Source organism: Saccostrea cucullata, unplaced genomic scaffold, assembly GCF_032062105.1.
Source record: "Saccostrea cucullata isolate Sc308-1 unplaced genomic scaffold, CSIRO_AGI_Scuc_v1 ctg9087, whole genome shotgun sequence".
Lineage (NCBI taxonomy): Eukaryota > Metazoa > Mollusca > Bivalvia > Ostreida > Ostreidae > Saccostrea > Saccostrea cuccullata.
In genome coordinates, this window is record NW_026924581.1 from 5182 (window position 1) to 24040 (window position 18859).

The 18859-nt window shown below is 34.9% G+C and overlaps 1 protein-coding gene across 1 annotated transcript; it reads right to left on the reverse strand.

Annotated features, from left to right (window-relative positions):
* Positions 1 to 5215: 5215 nt before the first annotated feature.
* Positions 5216 to 13770, reverse strand: LOC134266754 (ficolin-1-like). Its single transcript, XM_062748976.1, has 5 exons — positions 13723 to 13770; positions 13508 to 13555; positions 11364 to 11460; positions 10322 to 10486; positions 5216 to 5564 (listed from the first exon to the last, which is right to left on the reverse strand). The coding sequence occupies exons 1-5, from the start codon at positions 13768 to 13770 to the stop codon at positions 5302 to 5304; spliced, it is 621 nt and encodes a 206-aa protein (XP_062604960.1). The 3' UTR covers positions 5216 to 5301.
* Between the last annotated feature and the right edge of the window lie 5089 nt (positions 13771 to 18859).

Here is an 18859-nt window from a genome sequence, read left to right on the forward strand (position 1 = left end):
CGTTGATCGGGTGGTAAAAACATGCATGATTTGCACAATCTACGGCTTGCGTAGGGATTCTCACATTTAAAATAGCGAGAGAAAGCGTTTATCTTTTAAATGCAACAACTTAAACTTAACTAGACTTTATAAAAATTGATAATTAAGACATTTTCTCTTCAGACAGTAACGGTTACGTAGGGGGGAGTCGTTAATGGGAAAGCACATCGCAGGGGGAGTCGCAAAATAAAGTCAAATGCATATACTTAAATTGGTGTTGTTTTCATCTCTTTTATACTGCCAATACCTTTTTATTTATTCGTACATATCTATAAATCTATGTTTGGTTATTTACTTTATAATCTGAAGTAAAGAAAAGAGATTTTTTCTGTGGCTTTATCAGTTCCAGAAAACAATCAGCAATTTAGATTACATGAACAATTGGATTATATATCATCGGAGCACATGTGCTTGGGGACAGGATCCTCCCCCTCAGTATGTAATGTTCGTACATGTATATCACAAAAATTCAATTCACGAATTCAGAACCCTCACTTCCAATATGAAAGCCTCTCCATAAAAAAAAATCAACCAGATTTATAATATGAAAAATTTCTTGATAATATCAACCATTTTTTTAAATTAGAAAATCTCAGATCTCTGACATGTCTTCACGCCCCTTGACGTTTTCTTTGGAAAGGGGGTTAAATTTAACTGGTATATTGTCACGATTAGGCTCACAATTTATTATTTATTTATCATATATAGTAACACATCTTCAGACACAAACGAATTAGTATGTTAATTGAGAATATTTTGGATAATCTGAGGTTAATACACATAGGTAAATGTACAGAATGAATGCTGAAGAAGGGACTGGATTGCATATTACCTAAAGCACTGGAAATGTATGTCTATGATAAATAAAATGAGAAGTGTCAATGTAAAATTAATTAACCAAAAACTTTGAAAAGAAGAAATACGAAAATATTTCTTCAATGTATACATTTCATTATCATGATACCCTCCCTACCTTGCCCCAGCTATATACAGTTCCTCAGAACATATTACCCCCCTTTACCCCTCCCCTTTCGCAGTTTCGTGAACACATAGCATGGCGGGTTGTTGTACCAGAATCAGTCTGAGGCGACCAGCATTATACTCGTACATTCATAGACAGGGTTCGATGGCAACATGCGTTTTGTCGGACCCAAGAACCAAACTGTTTGCACGAGACGATTAGGCCGAAGGCAAATAGTTTTGTTCAAGGGGTCGACAAAACACGTTTTGCCAGATCTAGAGAACACATTCGATAAATGTTTTGAAATGTATTTTACGGTTTATTATGATATTATCATGATGAAATTTTAGTTAACCCTCACTGCATTGAAAAACTGTCAATTTCGTAAAGTTCTGACAGTGACCCCGCCCACACTTTGACGTAAACGGTGCAATATCTCATCAAAAGGTCCAACATCTCGCTCCACGGTCAAACAGCTATTTATTTGACTATTTGACCTATTTGACTATTTGACTTATGAAAACAGTAGAAATGTTATTCTTTTTGGTGTAAATTTATGTAACAATTTTTAAAAGTATAACAAACAAAAATTACAGACAACTCACCTGAAAAATTTTGACAAGCAAAAAAAAAATGGGTTGGTGAAAGGAGGTTACAACAGTTTGACAACCAAATTGTATAAACACATTAGCAAATAATATTTACTATAATTTAAGTATTCTGCAATAATAATAAAAAAAAATGTTTGATATTATTAAGAAATTTCCAAATTATTATTCGGGTTGTTCTTTTTTTATGGAGAGGCTTTCATATTGGAAGTGAGGGTTCGTGAATTCGTGAATTGAATTGAATTGAATTTTTGTGATATACATGTACGAACATTATATACTGAAGGGGGGGGGGGGGTCCAGTCCCCAAGCACATGTGCTCCGATGATATATAATCCAATTGTTCATGTAATCTAAATTGCTGATTGATAAAGCCAAAAAAAATCTCTTCTTAGCTTCAGATTATAAAGTAAATAACCAAACATAGATTTATAGATATCTACGAATTAATAACAAGAGGCCCATGGGCCTTATAGGTCACCTGAGCATTATGAAACAACTTTCCAGTGATTTAATTTATTTCATATTTTAAGCCAGATACTATGGCGTTTTGAAAGAGGTACCATTGATCATCATAACAATACACTTAGCAGTTGCTTACTTTGTTTACTTAATACCCATAGGCAGGGTGGGAACAAAAAATGCATTTCAAGTAATTAGTAATATTCAGCAATAATCAGTAATGCCCCTATCACACATGAACCCCTGACCCTTAGGCCTAGATCCACACATTGCACAATTTTTGAAAAGGCACCCTTCCTTTTCAAAAATATTTAATTAATACCATGGAGCAGATCTCAAACAATTCATCCAGTTTCAGGATATAAGTACACCCCTCCTATGGTACCCCTGACCCTGGGGCCTTGAATTTTAAAATTCTGGAAGATTAGGGTCCTTGCTTATCATAACTACATAGGTAGTTCATCTGCTTAATACCCAAGAGCAGAGAAGAAATTTTTCAAAGATTTAATGTATTTTCACTATATAATCAATAGAGCCCCACCCTATCACTAGAACCCCTGACCCTAGGGCCATAAAATCAAAATTTTGGAAGAGGTATTCTTGCTCATCATAACTATATACTTAGTTTATTTAATTCCCAGGAGCAGAAAAGAAATTATTTCAAAGAATTCATGTATTTTCATTATATAATCAATAGAACCCCACCCTACCACCAGAACCCATGACCCTGGGGCCATAAAATTCACAATTTTGGTAGAGGCACTCTTACACATCATAACTATGCAATTAGTTAGTTTATTTTCAACCCAGGAGCAAAGAAGAAGATTTTCATAAAATTCATGTATTTTCAATATATAATCAATAGAGCCCCACTCTAACACCAGAACCCCTGTCCCTGGGGCCATAAAATTTACAAATTCACAAAAAAAGAAAAAAATTAAAAGTTGCCCAATCTCGAAAATCCTATTTAAAGGGGGGGGGGGGGGGGGGGGGGGGGGGGGGGGGGGGGCTTGTGGCCAACTTTTCCAAAGCAAGTTACTTTTACCTCCAATTTTTTTTCACTACATTTCCTTCATATAACTATACTATGGTAATAAGTGGGGGGCCAACAATCCTTTCAATGAACATTTACTATAGTAAAGATAATGTTGGAGAAAAAAGTTGGGGGGGGGCCCCCCCCCCCCCTCCTGTTGCTACGTCTCTGAATAATGCATTTTCACTATATACTTATTTAGCCCCGCCCTAACACCAGAACCCCTGACCCTGGGGCCATAAAATTCACAATTTTGGTAGAGGACTCAATGTTGATTACAATCATGCAAACAGTTTGACTGCTTGATGTCCTGGAGTAAAGAAGAAGATTTCTGACGATTGCATTAATTTTAGTGGTTTTTGCCCCACCCCCAGGCCCCAGGCGAGCAGGGACCATGAAATTCACAATTTCGGTTCCCCTTCACCAATAGATGCTTTGTGCCAAATTTGATTTAATTTGGTTCAGTGGTTCCAGAGAAGAAGCTGAAAATGTTCAAATGTTAACGGACAACGCACGACGACGGACGAAAACAGATAGCAATAGGTCTCCTGAGTTTACTCAGGTGACCTAAAAAGGTATTGGCAGTATAAAAGAGATGAAAACAACACCAATTTAAGTATATGCATTTGACTTTATTTTGCGACTCCCCCTGCGATGTGCTTTCCCATTAACGACTCCCCCCTACGTAACCGTTACTGTCTAAAGAGAAAATGTCTTAATTATCAATTTTTATAAAGTCTAGTTAAGTTTAAGTTGTTGCATTTAAAAGATAAACGTTTTCACTCGCTGTTTTAAATGTGAGAATCCCTACGCAAGCCGTAGATTGTGCAAATCATGCATGTTTTTAGCACCCGATCAACGTAAATATGAAAACTGTCAAATAGTTTCGAAGTGTTTGAGAAAACTAGACGTATATGATAGCCGGACAAATGACCACGATAAAGCTTAACTATTGCCATCTTCCGTGGGATATTTGTTTTTTGTAAATACATCTTATATATACCGAAAAAAGACGTGACCCACATCTCCTCTGACTCCGAAGCGGTGAAAATCTACTCCCCCATACGTTGAAAACGACTCCCCCATACTTTTTAGCGACTCCCCCGCGTTACCCGTTGTATACGGTGAAGTAGAGCAGGTCATTTTATAATTTATGTACCGGTAGATATTATTGCGCCGTGTGATTAGGTCACGTATTGACCTCTGACCTCTGACAAACTTCATACAGAATTAAAGATATTTTCTCACTGTATGTTTATATAATGGAGAGATACGACAAATGTATATATTTGAATTCATAGGAACTCATTAATCTTAATAAATTGTACAAATTATTATATGATAAGATATACAATAAATTATACAGTTATTTGTTGAACGAATTCGACTGAGACAACCATTTTTCGTCACAAGTTACCTACATAGTGACGTCATTTTCACATTGTGACGTCACAAACAAGGAGAAAAACTTTATTCAGCATTTGCTATTTATAGACCTTGTGGTACGTATGGCTAAGTGTGTACCGAATTTCATTCATGTGGTTTTGTAGATATAGAGATAGTTCGCGAACTTTTTGATCACCCCTCGTATATCAAAAAATATTAGAGATATATCCCACACACAGCCAGTAGATAAATATATAATATCACTATTGGAATTCAAACATATTAAATGTACCGTTAAAGTAGAATTTTTAGCGAGGATTCAATTTTGGCAGTATTAGCGAGGGTGTCGAGATCGCTAAAATTGAAGACCGCTAAAATTGATTGTGTTTTATTTGTAATAGCTTCTTTAATGTGCATTTTAAAAAGGATAAAATAACATCTCGCTAAAAATAAATTACAAGTTTTTAATGACAGATCGCTAAATTTGCGTCTTGCTAAAATTTCCACTTATACGTAGTAATTATTTAACTATGTTATATGTAACTATTTAAAGGAACAACTGCAAGATATGAAAGCATTTGCCTTTTTAAAGGTCTTAAGTTTTTTAATCTGAATTTACTCTGAAATTTAGATGTAGATTCTTAATACCCTTGATTAAAAATATTGATGATTTTGAGTAAAGAAGGAAATCATTTTAAACTCTTGTAACAAACCTGACTATTAATTTCATTTGAAATATATCAGAATTAATGATACAGAGATGATAAAACTCCTGTTTGTAACCAAACCTGACTATCAACTCCATAAATATTTCAGGATAAAAGATACATTGAGTCTTTGTGTCTGATCATCATCTGAGTCTGTTTTAATGCTTCTTTTTCTCTCCATTTTCTCCATACCGGGTATATCCAACCAGACACACCAGACTGTCCATACTCTCCGTTAAGGTTTGAGTCGTAACAGTCGTCGTACCACCAGGCCCCGTGTCTGTCTACAGCACAGTTACCACCACGTCTGTCGTTGTCCTGGTCCTTTGTTGTAAATTTCCTTTCATTGTGCCGATCCAAACTATCACCTGAAACACAGTATGGAAACATTAAAGTATGCTGATTATTTAAAAGTTATTTACCATAACCGCCACTGTAGTTATAATTGTCAACGTCTTAAGTGGTATAGATCATACAATAAAAAATCTTAAATGGAATATATTCAATACAATAAAAAGTCTTAAGTTGTATATATCATGCAATAAAAAGACTTAAGTGGCATATATATTTAATTCGTACAATAAAAAGAGTCACCCTCTGTTCACTTCTAAGATACTGTAAATATTTCAATGATATTTCTAGCATCATGGAAAAATATTGAGAATATGATTGGTGTATACACGTATGTATTCTAAAAATAGATCTTCAGAGCTAATATTTCTTATTGAATTACCTGACTAATAAATATTATGTTATCTTTATACGGTGTTTATGTTAATTTGAAACTCAGAATCTCTCTTTCTGTAAAGCATCTATTCGTAATTTCAACACTCGTCGTGGCTGGTAACTGGTAATTAACATCTTGAGAGAAAGGCTTATTAAGGTGACTGGCGGATCGATCTAATTATTGTAAATGTTGAGAGGAAGATATACATATCCCTGAGAAATTTAGAAAAAAAAGTTATTTTGTTAAAGTGAATTAGAATTGAATTTAGGATATGTCGTAGTAAGTATTTTATGTGAAAAATACATATAAAAAAATCAAGTGTTATTTATTAATAGGCACATAGCTTCACGTAAACTTGAGATTTGAAAGCGTCATGGTTTCATTCCTGTTTATATAAAAAAAATAGTGAGCAAACATATCGTAGTATCTTGGGCTCATTGACATCCTAGATTTATTGAAAATCAAAGATAATAATGAAAAAGATCTGATTGCATGGATTACCTCCAAGGCATGTTAACAAGCACTCAGAGATTGCTTGTTCAAGTCTGTGTTGTGTCCTTGCATAAAATACTTATGTTTATTAAATTGATTCACAGCACCAAAAATAGGAAAAGACTTGCATTAGGGTTTCGGTTATCATAATATAACATCCCAGAAAGGTCACAAGCTCTCATCCACCTAATACTGCGTGAGCCTGAAAGTCCCATAGCTTGGGAAGGATTTAAGTATCTAGTATGTATTGAGGAAATTAGAATGCAAGTTCGTTAATTAAACAAGCTAATTCAGAGAATTCGTGTCCCCCGCTTAGGGAAAAAGTCGGATCCCCCTGACTGAATTTGTAGAGTTATTAAATGTATACATGTATACTGAAGCAAATAAAATACATGTATGTCAATATGCATATAAAGATTTGATTGCTTATTCTGTATTATGTGTATAGAAGATTCTTTTTATATGGAATATTTATCACACTGTAATGATGATTTTATAACCTCATAAATTTTTCATTTCACATGCTGAATACTATCATTTAATAAAACAAGCTAATTCAGAGAATTCGTGTCCCCCGCTTAGGGAAAAAGTCGGCTCCCCCTGACTGAATTTGTAGAATTATTAAATGTATACATGTATACTGAAGCAAATAAAATACATGTATGTCAATATGCATATAAAGATTTGATTGTTTATTCTTCATTATGTGTATAGAAGATTTTTTATATGGAATTTTTATCACACTGTAATGATGATTTTATAACTTCATAAATTTTTCATTTCACATGCTGAATACTATCATTTAGTAAAAAAAAAAAAAAAAGAAAGGTTCGACCGAGATTCGATCCCGGGACCTCTCACATTTGAAGCGAGAGACATAACCACTTGACCACGGAATCGCTATAGATGACGTGAAGTATATGCAGTAGTGAAGTCACATACATGTATATATTCATGTTTTCATGTTCGGTATTCCCAAAATTTTACACAATCCATGGTGTTTGATTTATTTAGCCTTTCTTAAACAGTTCTAATAGATGTAATAAGAACATAAAGTCCGCCGAGAACCTGTTTTATACGCAATAACTCTCCTCATGCCCTTGCGCTAAAAATAGCGACATGTAATACTATAAATACTAATAAAACAAACGGGGCGGAGCACTTTGAGAGGGGCGAGAGACGTCCTAGGGAGTTTTGATATAAAATTACATTGCATAAGTTCAAAATCTTCTTGAAATATCGCCCGGAAATAATAGTATTACACAAAGACAGAATGTATAAATTTACGACCTTGAACTTTGACCTTTTGACCTCAAAATCAATAGGGGTCTTCATTAGGCCACAGGGAGTTGTTATATAAAATTTCATTGCAAAAGCTCAAATAGTTCTAGAGATATCGTGTGGAAACGAAAGTGATTTAACAGACAGAATTTGCTTATTTATGACCTTGACCTTTGACCTTTTGACCTGAAAATCAATAGGGGTCTTCTTTAGTCCATAGGGAATTGCTATGCTAAATTTCATTGCAAAAGCTCAAAGGGTTCTCGAGATATCGTGTGGAAACGAAAGCGTTACAGACAGACAGAAAGGCGGACGGACGGACAGACCCAAATTAATATCCCCCACTTTTCAAGCGGGGGACAAAAAGTATTTTAAAAAAAAAGAAAAAAAAGACAGGTACGACCGAGATTCGATCCCGGGATCTCCCGCATGTGAAGCGAGTGATATAACCAATAGACCACGGAATCGCTTTATCCGGTGTTAAGTATATGCAGAACTAAAGTCACATACATGTGTATATTCATGTTCGGTATTCTCAAAATTTTACACAATCCATGGTGTTTGATTTATTTAGCCATTATTAAACAGTTCTAATAGATGTAATAAGAACATAAAGTCCGCCGAGAACCTGTTTTATACGCAATAACTCTCCTCATGCCCCTGCGCTAAAAATAGCGACATGTAATACTATAAATACTAATAAAACAAACGGGGCGGGGCACTTTGAGAGGGGCAAGAGACGTTCTAGGGAGTTTTGGTATAAAATTACATTGCATAAGCTCAAACTCTTCTTGAAATATCGCCCGGAAATGATAGTGTTACACACAGACAGAATGTATAAATTTACGACCTTGAACTTTGACCTTTTGACCTCAAAATCAATAGGGGTCTTCATTAGGCCACAGGGAGTTGTTATGTAAAATTTGATTGCAATAGCTCAAATGGTTCTAGACATATCGTGTGGAAACGAAAGTGTTTTAACAAACAGAATTTGCTTATTTATGACCTTGACCTTTGACCTTTTGATCTCAAAATCAATAGGGGTCTTCTTTAGTCCATAGGGAGTTGCTATGCTAAATTTCATTGCAAAAGCGCAAAGGGTTCTCGAGATATCGTGTGGAAACGAAAGCGTTACAGACAGACAGAAAGACGGACGGACGGACGGACGGACGGACGGACGGACGGACAAACCCAAATTAATATCCCCCACTTTTCAAGCGGGGGACAAAAAAAGAATAGATACCCTCTGTCTCTATGTGCATCAATACGTACATACGTTTTGCACTATCTGCATTTAACATCCTTCATCTATCTTTATTAGCTCACCTGAGCCGAAGGCTCAAGTGAGCTTTTCTGATCAAAATTTGTCCGTTGTCTGTCGTCGTCGTCGTCGTTGTTGTTGTCGTAAACTTTTCACATATTCTTCTTCTTCTCAAGAACCACTGGGCCAATTTCAACCAAACTTGGCACAAAGTATCCTTGGGTGAAGAAGAATCAAGTTTGTTCAAATGAAGGGCCACGCCCCCTTCCAAGGGGAGATAATTATGAATTTGTGAAAAATTTATGGCATTTTAAAAAAATCTTCTTCTCCAGAACCGCTGGCCCAGGAAAGATGAAACTTATGTGGAGGCATCCTCAGGTAGTGTAGATTCAAGTTTGTTCAAATCATGACCCCCGGGGCAAGGGTGGGGCCAAAATGGCCGACCCAAGTTTTACATAAGAATATATAGGAAAAATCTTTAAAAATCTTTTTCTCCAGAACCACTGGGCCAGGAAAGATGAAACTCATGTGGAATCATCCTCAGGTAGAGCAGATTTAAGTTTGTTCAAATCATGACCCCCCGGGGCAAAGGTGGGGCCAAAATGGCCGACCCAAGTTTTACATAGGAATATATAGGAAAAATCTTTAAAAATCTTCTTCTCCAGAACCACTTGGACAGGAAGGATGAAACTCATGTGGAATCATCTTCAGGTAGTGTAGATTCAAGTTTGTTCAAATCGTGACCCCTGGGGCAAGGGTGGGGCCAAAATGGCCGACCCAAGTTTTACATAGGAATATATAGGAAAAATCTTTAAAAATGTTTTTCTCCAGAACCACTGGGCCAGGAAAGATGAAACTCATGTGGAATCATCCTCAGGTAGTGCAGATTCAAGTTTGTTCAAATCATGACCCCTGGGGCTAGGGTGGGGCCAAAATGGCCGACCCAAGTTTTACATAGGAATATATAGGAAAAATCTTTAAAAATCTTTTTCTCCAGAACCACTGGGCCAGGAAAGATGAAACTCATGTGGAATCATCCTCAGGTAGTGTAAATTCAAGTTTGTTCAAATCATGACCCCTGGGGCTAGGGTGGGGCCAAAATGGCCGACCCAAGTTTTACATAGGGATATATAGGGAAACCTTTTAAAATCTTCTTTTCAAGTACTTCAAACCTATGATTTTTGATATTTATATGGAATCATCCTCAGGTAGTGTAGATTCAAGTTTGTTCAAATGATGAACGCCTGAAGGGGGGGGGGTGGAGTAAATTCAAGCCTGATGTGCTCAGGTGAGCGCTGTGGCCCCTGGGCCTCTTGTTATACAATACATTCAACCCTCTGTCATACCTTGATCATAATACTCACCCGCTGTTCCGCTGTATCCAGATACTGTAAGTCTATATTTACTGTCTTCATCTCCGATGTAAAATGTAGAATACACAGCATAGGCCTGTTCTTCGTTAAAACTCTGGAGATCAACTCGGAGTTCTTGGTCTTTATCCTTTGTTAAGGCGTGGATTGCATCATTCCCTATATAAAGGAGTTTACTCTTATTGGAGCTTGTGTAATTTTCCCATGTGTCGAGCCTCTTAATTGTAGAAAATTGTCCTGGAGCAGTTGATTGGTTGAAATGTAAAACGTAACGTAAAACGTAAAGTTGGTAATATTATGAATTTTTCCCAATATTCTGTATTTTTATAGGCTCTAGTCAGTTTGTTGCATTTCGTGTTTTAATAAGCTACAGTAACTTTGTTTTATTTTCAGTCTTCTATACATAAAGCTCGGCTGTACGCAAAGAACTTTGGACGATAATTATTATATTTTTTGTTACATGAAATATATTTAGATTGCATTTACATAGGGGTTTAGATGTTCCATTTATTACAATTTTATCATTGAAATACTGTAATATATTCATTAAATAAAAAAAATAATCAAAATGATATCCTTTCACAGTACGACAAATATCAAAATAGCGAAAAAACTCCCGATTTTCCTTCCAGTAACAAAGAATGTTGTAAAAAATATTCTTTGGTCCGTTAAAAATAAATAAACCTTTTTGACAAGGAATAAAACTGCCAAAGATCCCCCAAATAAACATGTATAGTAGAAATTCTTGTTTAAACGTTTTCAATCTCTATGACCTCTCAACCGCTCAACTATGACATCAGGTAGCCTATGGCCACATTAGAAAAAGACAGAAGAAAAGGGAAAATCAACGAAAACGCAATAAACAGATAATTCAATGTTTTGTATTTGGATATGGAATTTATTTCACGAGTGAGACAGGATTTCTTTTATATTTTTACTCGTGCCCCGCACTCTTGAAAATATCAAACAAATCCTGTCTCACTCGTGAAATAATTTCCATATCCAAATAGAAAACATTTATATCCTCTATACATACCTAACCAGTAGTTTTTAGAGGCATTCCCAAACCCCTCTTTGTACTCGTTCCATGTTCTGTAAAAATCCAAATCGCCATCGTCTCTTTTCTGAATTGTCTGTAAACGGCATCCATATATTAATTAATAAGTACTTGTCTCAGAAGTGAAAATTAAGTATTACATTAATTAGTTTGTTTGATGAGTGTTGGAGTGGAAGAATATCTGCTTTACGTTAAGCTGTTTTAAATAACTTATCATATTCTTGTTTTCTTCATCAAACTAAAGAGAATTATGTTCAATTCATCAGAAACTGGAAATACATGCATACAGAAGAAGGTTATTTTAACTAGCATTGGGATTGGGATATCTAAAATTAATTAATTGTTCTCAAATTCCTATTCGATGACAAAAAAAAAGCTGCATTCAAAATGCGTTAACTATTTAAAATCTAAAACACTACGCAATTATGATAAGGCTGTCCGAAGGCTTAAAATGCATTAAACAGGTCGAGACCACTAGATTTTCTGACGTCAGAATAAATTTGCATGTAAATAAGCTATCTGTATACTTTACCTACTGCTGAATGAGCCGCAATGCATTGTGGGCTACTACAAGTACCCAGTTGTGTTGAAGATAAAAGAAACTTGAATTGTCCCTAGGAAACTTATTTTCAATTCTTTTTTGAGATTTGTGAAAGAAATATCTAAAATGATATATAAACTTTCATATCTATGCTCACATTTACAAAATTAGCTTTATGAAGCCTTATATCAACTTATAATACATCGGCCTAACCCATTGTTCAAAGAGACGTAGGTGCTATATATCGTGTCGATAAAACATTGAGGTTTTTTTTCACGTGATATACATGTACGTGTACATAGTTTTAGCTGGTAGTATATAGGTCCTCAGTTTTCGGCAGCAGGAGAAGGTGTGCATTTATTACTCAGTATCTAATCAACCCCTCAATATTATCAGAAAGTGTTTTATGTACATGCAAACGTCAAAGCGTTTGAACGGTATTCGAAGCAACTATTAATCACCTAAAACAACTCCAATATTAAATGTGAGCATGGAGCAATATCTTTTGAATATAATCTTTTAATTTCGGTCTTATAAAGTGATCAAGAAGCTCTACAGTTTTTCCGGTGACGAGTTATATATTGTACAGTAAACCGACGAAAAACACGTGTCGCCATTGAGTCGTAAACACGTAGTCGACTGTCATGCTTTAGAACTCATTCACTTCATTGGAGAATGTGTGTGACGAAGACGTCATCACGTGTTGGAAATTGCCTTCAATATAAGGTAGTGGTCTCGACCTGTTAAAATATACATTTTATTATGAGCTAGATTTTTATTTCAATAAGTATTCATTGTTTGAATTTGCAGTTAACTTGTGATAAGAGTTTAATCTGGTATTATAATAAAGCATTTTTACATTGTATGATGTCACATGACTTTTTCCATCACATGACGGACATTTATGATGTACTTAAATGTTGCACAAATATCGCATCGACACAAGAGCAAAACAAAATTATATGTACATGGATCAATTCATCATAATCTTTGGTACATATAAGGTGCTTTGAAGGCAAATCTGATTTTTTTCTTCTAAAATAGTTATTTTACGAGAATTCCAGCTAACTAACATAAGAAGGTGGTATTTTCCATTATTTAACGCTATTTATACAAAAATGGATAAACTACTGTAACGGAAGAGGAAAAAAATGCAACGGACCAGACCGGAATTCGAACCCGGGCCCCCTGAAACACCGGTCTGGTGCTCTAAAAACAGTTATTTTCAGTTCATTAACAATGAAGCAAGCTATTCACCACCCATCCCCCTCCATCTGTCGTCATGTCACAGTAGACCTCTCTCCAGGTTTTGTCGATGCATAATATTGACAATAAAAACACACAACTCACCGTCCATCCTCCTCCATCTGTCGTCATGTCACAGTAGACTTCTCTCCAGGTATTGTCAGTGTATAACATTGACAATAAAACACACTACTCACCTTCCCCCCTCCTCCATCTGTCGACCTGTCACAGTACACACTACTCACCGTCTATCCCCCTCCATCTGTCGTTTTGTTAGAGTTAAAATCTCTCATTGTGTTCTTTGTGTATAACATTGACAATAAAACACACTACTCACCGTCCATCGTCCTTTATCTATCGTCATGTCACTGTCCACCCCCTCCATCTGTCATCATGTAACAGAAAACTTCTCTCCTGGTGTTGGCAATGTATAACATTGACAATAAAACACACTACTCACCGTCTATCCCCCTCCATCTGTCGTTATGTGACAGTAAACCTCTCTCCTGGTGTTCTTGGTGTATAACATTGACAATAAAACACACTACTCACCGTCCATCGTCCTTTATCTATCGTCATGTCACTGTCCACCCCCTCCATCTGTCATCATGTAACAGAAAACTTCTCTCCTGGTGTTGGCAATGTATAACATCGACAATAAAACACACTACTCACCGTCCATCGTCCTTTATCTATCGTCATGTCACTGTCCACCCCCTCCATCTGTCATCATGTAACAGAAAACTTCTCTCCTGGTGTTGGCAATGTATAACATCGACAATAAAACACACTACTCACCGTCCATCCTCCTCCATCTGCCGACATATCACAATAAACCTCTCTCCGTATGTCAGCGTAAATAACATACACTCCGTCTTGCCCTATCCTGCCTGGGTCTCTTTCCAAAATGTCTAAGCAGTCCTTGTATATTTTCTCTTTTTAACGTGTAAAAGAATTAAAAATAATAAAGTCTTTATTTAACACGCTTCTGAACTTTTGTTGTTTTGTCATATACTTAAACAAAAAAAAAGTCATTAGAAAAGTTAACTAAAGAATGTACATGCCGTAGGTATGACAGATTTATTTGCGATTCTGTTTTACAAAATGCACATCGATCGAGATAGGAACGAATCAAGACGTGATATTGCTTCAATCAAAGAAAAATTATTGAGAATCTCAACTCTGGCATTGAATAATTATATGCTAAAATATGTGCCAGAGCCTATTTCATATTTTATCTGGAACATTAAGCAGGTCTATGAAATCAATCTAAGTATATTTCTTAATTTTCACCGAGTATATTTTCAGAAAAAAAATTACTTCGGAAGCAAGGTATAAATGGGGAAGATATTTTTAATATTCATATTCTGAAGATTATACTAAATACTACTCGTGTTTTGTCTGAAAAGAAATATCTGAAATATATTCACTGGACTTAGATCATTTTTGAAGGACCAATTTTTCGTTCTTGACACCTTTGATATAATCTTAGATTTTGCAAAACATAGTGTTGAAAATATTCCATACAACTATATACAGGGGTATTTCAAAATTGCATTATTTAGTGCTATAGGAATTTTCTTTCAAATTCGTAGATAAATATGGTAATACGATTATGAAATATGTCATCTAAATTACGACCTTGGTCATTATATAACAACCGTAAAATATACCAAAAATGCTGGCTTTAAACGAGCTTGTTGGATTTCCCGTAACATAAATGCAACTGTCTTAGCTTGCCTCGGTCTAAACATTGATTGTATTCAATGCAGGCTCTTCTTTATTGAGTAAGTTGAGAAGGTAAGCCCTATAGGCAGGAGTTAGCATAATATTGCTACATAAATAAAGAAAAATGAGAAAGCGAAGGATTGATTGATTGTATATTGTTTAACGTCCCTCTCGATAATTTTTCACTCATATGGAGACGTCACCACTTGCCGGTGAGAGAAGCAAATTTTGTTCTATGCTCGGCACTCAGGTTTTACACTCATATATGTTTATTACGTACGTGGTCGTTGGTTTTGCTTTAAGGTATATTTGTTCTGCGAAAAGGTCTGTTGATTATGCATTGTATGTCATTTGTTAAGTATATGGTCATTGAAATTAAAATAATTGTTTGTTTTCTCATTATGGTAATTTTTGCCCTTTTCGCTGCCCATTCAAAAACGTTAAACTATTGACAAATAATACTTTATTTTTTATTTTTGCAAATTATTCATCCAGAGTAAAATCAAAAGGATTTACAATAATGGAAACTTTTTAAAGCTTTTTTTTCTGAAACCAGCTATAGAAAATGACCTTTTATAAATATTAAAATGACAAGTATGTAAACTTACTGAAAAAATTGTTTAATATAAATCTAGGAATGTGCGTATCTTTGCTCTAATGTTTTAAAATAAAAATTATAATTTATATTGTTTTCCTTTTAATGGGGATAAAACAGTTTGTATTATCAATGTAGGTGTAGTATAACTTTGATTTTGTTATTTATCTAAGCTTAAAAGCCTTCAGAAATGAACACTTCATATCATAAGGCTGCTTGATATTACTCGTATGCATTCGCCTAACAAAGATCTACCAAAACGAATGATTTTCTATCGAAAAATGACAAGGGTCATTATTCTACGGGGTCATTTTTCTATAATGCACACGAAAAAAATGAACCCAAGGCCATAATTTCTACAAAAAAGTGGGTCATTTTTCTACATAGAATTTTAACCCCCGATCAATATTCTACGTGCGTCACTTTTCGTCGTTACACCAGAGGAAAGCTGCAAGTTTTGTCCTACACTCGGCACTTAGGGTCATTGAGCAGGAAAGGATCTTTTTCGTTCTAGCACCTCCTGCGACACGGGACCTCAGTTTATACGGTCCCATTCGAAGGACCGGTCTGCACGTCCTTGCGATTCGAACTTACGATGTAAGGATCAATTCCTTACTTCGTGACTCTAGAACAGACACTCTAAACACTGCGCAACGAGGGAAACGAAAAGCTTATATCTTCTCGTTTTTCATTCAAATTCGTTTCTAGAACTATAGAATTTAAATGTTTAATGTTTTTAAAGCTATTATGCATCTAGAAAACAAAAGGCTCATAGATTTAAACAGTCGATAAACTTCTAGAAAAGTAATATTAATTTCTACAAATATTTTGGGGTCATCTAATGCAAAATTTTTCTGGAAATCAATTGGTACCTTTTAATACTTGTACACATTCACCGTTTATACAGATGGCGTCCTCGGTACAGGTAGGATTTAGACAATTGCCAATCAAATGCTAAAAGAAACAAAATTATTGATGTAGATCGTTTGAAATTTAATAAAATATGTTTTTTATCTGAAAAATTGAGAAAAAAAAATACCTTTGGAAAATTTTCTCGGTCAACGTGAATTGAGCGACCCCTGGTCATTAAATCACTGATATTTTGTGTAGCGAATCTTGTGTTTAGCCTACATGTCTTCTTTTCTCGTATCCAATCCACCGAGCGACACAACTCAAACTTGTGACAGACCATCATACACAGTCCAATGTCAGCATTGGTCAAAAATTTAAAACCAGGTACCGAGGAATTCTCAACATTGCTGATAATCAAAGTTTTGGGGTCGAAGCATTGTGAATATCCTGTGTGTAACAGACATAGAAATTGACCAATTAAATATAGAGAAGTTTTTATCAATGACACGGCAAACATTGTTTTAGTCTGTGACTTCTGGTTGTTGATCATCTGTTTTGGAATTCCTATTTTTTCACGCAAACATTTATAGCTTTCCATAAAGATGCCGATTATTATTTGTGAGGTCTCAGTTGATGGTTTCCATAGTTGAGTGTTGTAGTTAATAATTAAAAAAGAAACATCTTGCACTTATATATATATATATTTCAGCTACAAACCTGCAGATTACAAATCTGTTTATTTCATTACATTGATTAATGCCGTAAATGATGGAACGAAGCCCATAAAACCTAAACCTAATGAAACCTAAAGCAATTATCTACGGCAGGGTTTCAATATAGGAGTATTTAAAAGTGAGTATTTAATATATCATTTTGTTTTATTAGTTTCCTTTCGTTTGTTCTTCGATAAAGTATTCAGTGTAATGGATTCAGTCAAGACATGATTTGTTAGACGAGTAATAAATCTTCATTCTAGAAACAAACACAGACTCACAACTTTGAAATATTAAAAACTGACATATAAAAAGCATTGAAAGAGATGTGGCTAAAATATCGGAAAATTATTCTGTTGACCTAATCATCACAGAGAGTTCACGGTTGGTGTGACCCATCAAAGGAGAGATCCGTATTTGTTCTTAGTATAATTTGTATTTTGAAAGGAATTATTGTTAAGATAAGCCCTTCAAGTCCATAATGGGACGTTTTTAATTGCATGAGAAGAATTTTTACGCAATTTGAGTTTTTTCATGGATTTTGATAGAGCAAGCTTAGGAGTTATCAAATTTGAATTTTCATGGTCCTACTCCACCACTAAGTATGTTTTTTCTTTAATAATTTCAATTATACTTCAACAGTAATAAATCATTTCTCTACCTTGACTGAATCAGTTATTCATCATGATGTAATAGTAGGTGAGATGACATCAATTTCAGATCACAAGTGTTCCTGATATTGGTTTTTAACTCTAGAAAATTAATAGGAACATGAAATATTAAGAAATATAAAATGTTTTTATTCTCTTATGCTGTGTCTGTCAATTTGATTAAAATCTACCATCGATGACTTCATATGTGTACATCAAGTAACTTGGGAAATGATCATGTCGTGTAAAGAGATTTAGGCTATGGCAGCATGTACAAAGATACGTAAAATGGTGTTTAGTTAAGAAATAAGGTATCATTTTTAAACATCTATCGGGATATGAGAGACTGATATTCTTGATTTCTTTGAACTTGGCAATCTGTGTCATCCGCACTTAAAATTCGCCCTTGAAATCTCTGTTGATTCAGTAAACATTTTAGACACAAAAGTGTATAAAGGAAGAAAATTTCAAGAATCAAACAAACTTGGTATCAAATCTTAAATGAAACCAACAAACAATTACAATTTCCAATATTTACACAGAGAGAGTTCTCACAATCCTGCAGTGTTCAAAGGTTTCTTTAAAGGTAAATACAAAAGATATGTGAGAAATACCAATGACACTGCCCTCAGTATTATTCTACAAGACTTTAAGTAATCATTGTCAAAGGGAGGCTTCTCTGATACAGAAATGGATCCTATTATCACAGGAATAATAGGAACAGACAGACATGATATTCTAAATAAAAGTAACGACCAATTGAGACCCCACAATAAATTGGTTGTGGCTACAAAATTTAATCCGAGAGTCAACGGACTAAAAACGCATCGTGAAATACTGAAACGAAACGAAAACAGACACAAGATGCAAAGAAATATTTACCTAAAACCAATTAAACTTATAGCAAAGACAAAATCAAAGGCGATTATGATATAATTTTTAGATCATGTTTACCACCACAAGAATACACTGGACCCCTGATGAGGCAGGCATTAAGGCAAATACCCGTAACAAAACCTGTTTAATTAACACTCTTTACTGTATTTCTATATACTAGTATATTAATGAATACTTATATTTCCAACAGAAAGGAATGCCTATTTTAGAAATTTGGTTTAGAATCTACGGTCCTAATAAATTTCATGGACAAG